This window comes from Macroventuria anomochaeta (genome assembly GCF_010093625.1).
Source record: "Macroventuria anomochaeta strain CBS 525.71 unplaced genomic scaffold BU25scaffold_32, whole genome shotgun sequence".
Lineage (NCBI taxonomy): Eukaryota > Fungi > Ascomycota > Dothideomycetes > Pleosporales > Didymellaceae > Macroventuria > Macroventuria anomochaeta.
In genome coordinates, this window is record NW_022985393.1 from 379546 (window position 1) to 380807 (window position 1262).

The 1262-nt window shown below is 51.9% G+C and overlaps 1 protein-coding gene across 1 annotated transcript; it reads right to left on the minus strand.

Moving 5' to 3' along the window:
• Window positions 1–262: 262 nt before the first annotated feature.
• On the minus strand, window positions 263–505 carry BU25DRAFT_299871 (uncharacterized protein; the record flags this gene model as incomplete). Its single annotated transcript, XM_033701967.1, has 1 exon — window positions 263–505. A coding segment is annotated over one exon (243 nt), but the record flags the coding sequence as incomplete, so codon positions are not given.
• Between the last annotated feature and the right edge of the window lie 757 nt (window positions 506–1262).

Sequence of the window (1262 nt, forward strand, 5' to 3'; positions counted from 1 at the left end):
TTGGCTGCCTTGCGTGATATGAAGCTTCCTTCAGCTCCAGAGTCTATCATTGCCGTGAATCGCCTTCCGTTGATACTAACGGGTATCTTAATTAGTGAGTCGGTGCCCAGCACATTAAGGAACTGCGTTCTGGAGGCTGTGGGCGCTGGCCTAAAAAAGTCTCCTCATTGTCAAATCCATTCTGGTCCTTGCTTGCTCGGTGAGCTTCACAGGCGGGATTCAGGCAGTTCTGCCATCGTGGGTTGAAGCATGATCCGTTGACAACTAGCTGCATCTGTACTCCCGCTTGCGGGTCCTCAGTACCCGGAAAGTGGAGTTTAGACCGTTTGTCAATCAGGTGTATCTCGCATATATCGTTGGTGCACTTGTACCAAGGCTGTAGACAGGTGGTGCGTGGTGAAGGAAACCATCCCGCATCAACCTTCTCCTGGTAATGTATCATACAAGCGTTGTATGCACAGTAGGTCCAGTCTATCCTTTTGTGGTGAGGATTCCGGTGGTCCAGGTCATAGTGTGGGCGAGGGCTTGGGAGCCTAATAGGTTGTCGATCAAAGTCAGGCTCATTGAGTCCTCTCTGGTTGCGGGCAACTTGTTCTAGGTGCTCACGAGTCGCATGGTTGTTGTGTGCCCATTCTTGAAACCACTCGTCATGCCACTCGCTCTCGGTCTTGAGTAGATTGTTGACTGCAAACAGCGCTTGCTCGCATGCTTCCTTGAGGTTAACCTCACTGGTTCCCTCAGCCTGTGTACCCATGCTTTGGTGCAGTGTGCTCTTGGCTAGGCGCTGCATAGCTTCAGGGTTATCAGGCAGGTTGCATCTGCTGTTCTTGCTTCTCCCTTGACGAGGCCACAGTCGGTCCATATGCTCCTTGCGTCGTGACTCCTCTCTTTCTGGTAGTGTCACCTTGTTGCATTCCGACGGACTGTCTGCGTGTTCCACCACTATCCTGGGATGTGGTGTTGGTGTGCGACCGTATGCTCCTGGGTCCTGCCCTTGAGTCATAACAGTGCCACTGGGTGATCCGATATAATCTCCCTCAGAGTCGGAGTCGGGGTCCTCTAACAGGCGTCCCATGTTGTCGGTGAGGATTTCCCACTCATCGTCGGCCTCTTCGTTGTCACTGCAGGTTATCATATTCAACTGCCGAACAACCTTGTTCTTTATATGGCAGTCCCTTGCAAAGTGACCTGTTTTGCCACAGCTGTAACATGTGGACTTTGACTTGTCATGTCTGCTCCCCTGTCCTTTCTTGTTCCATCGC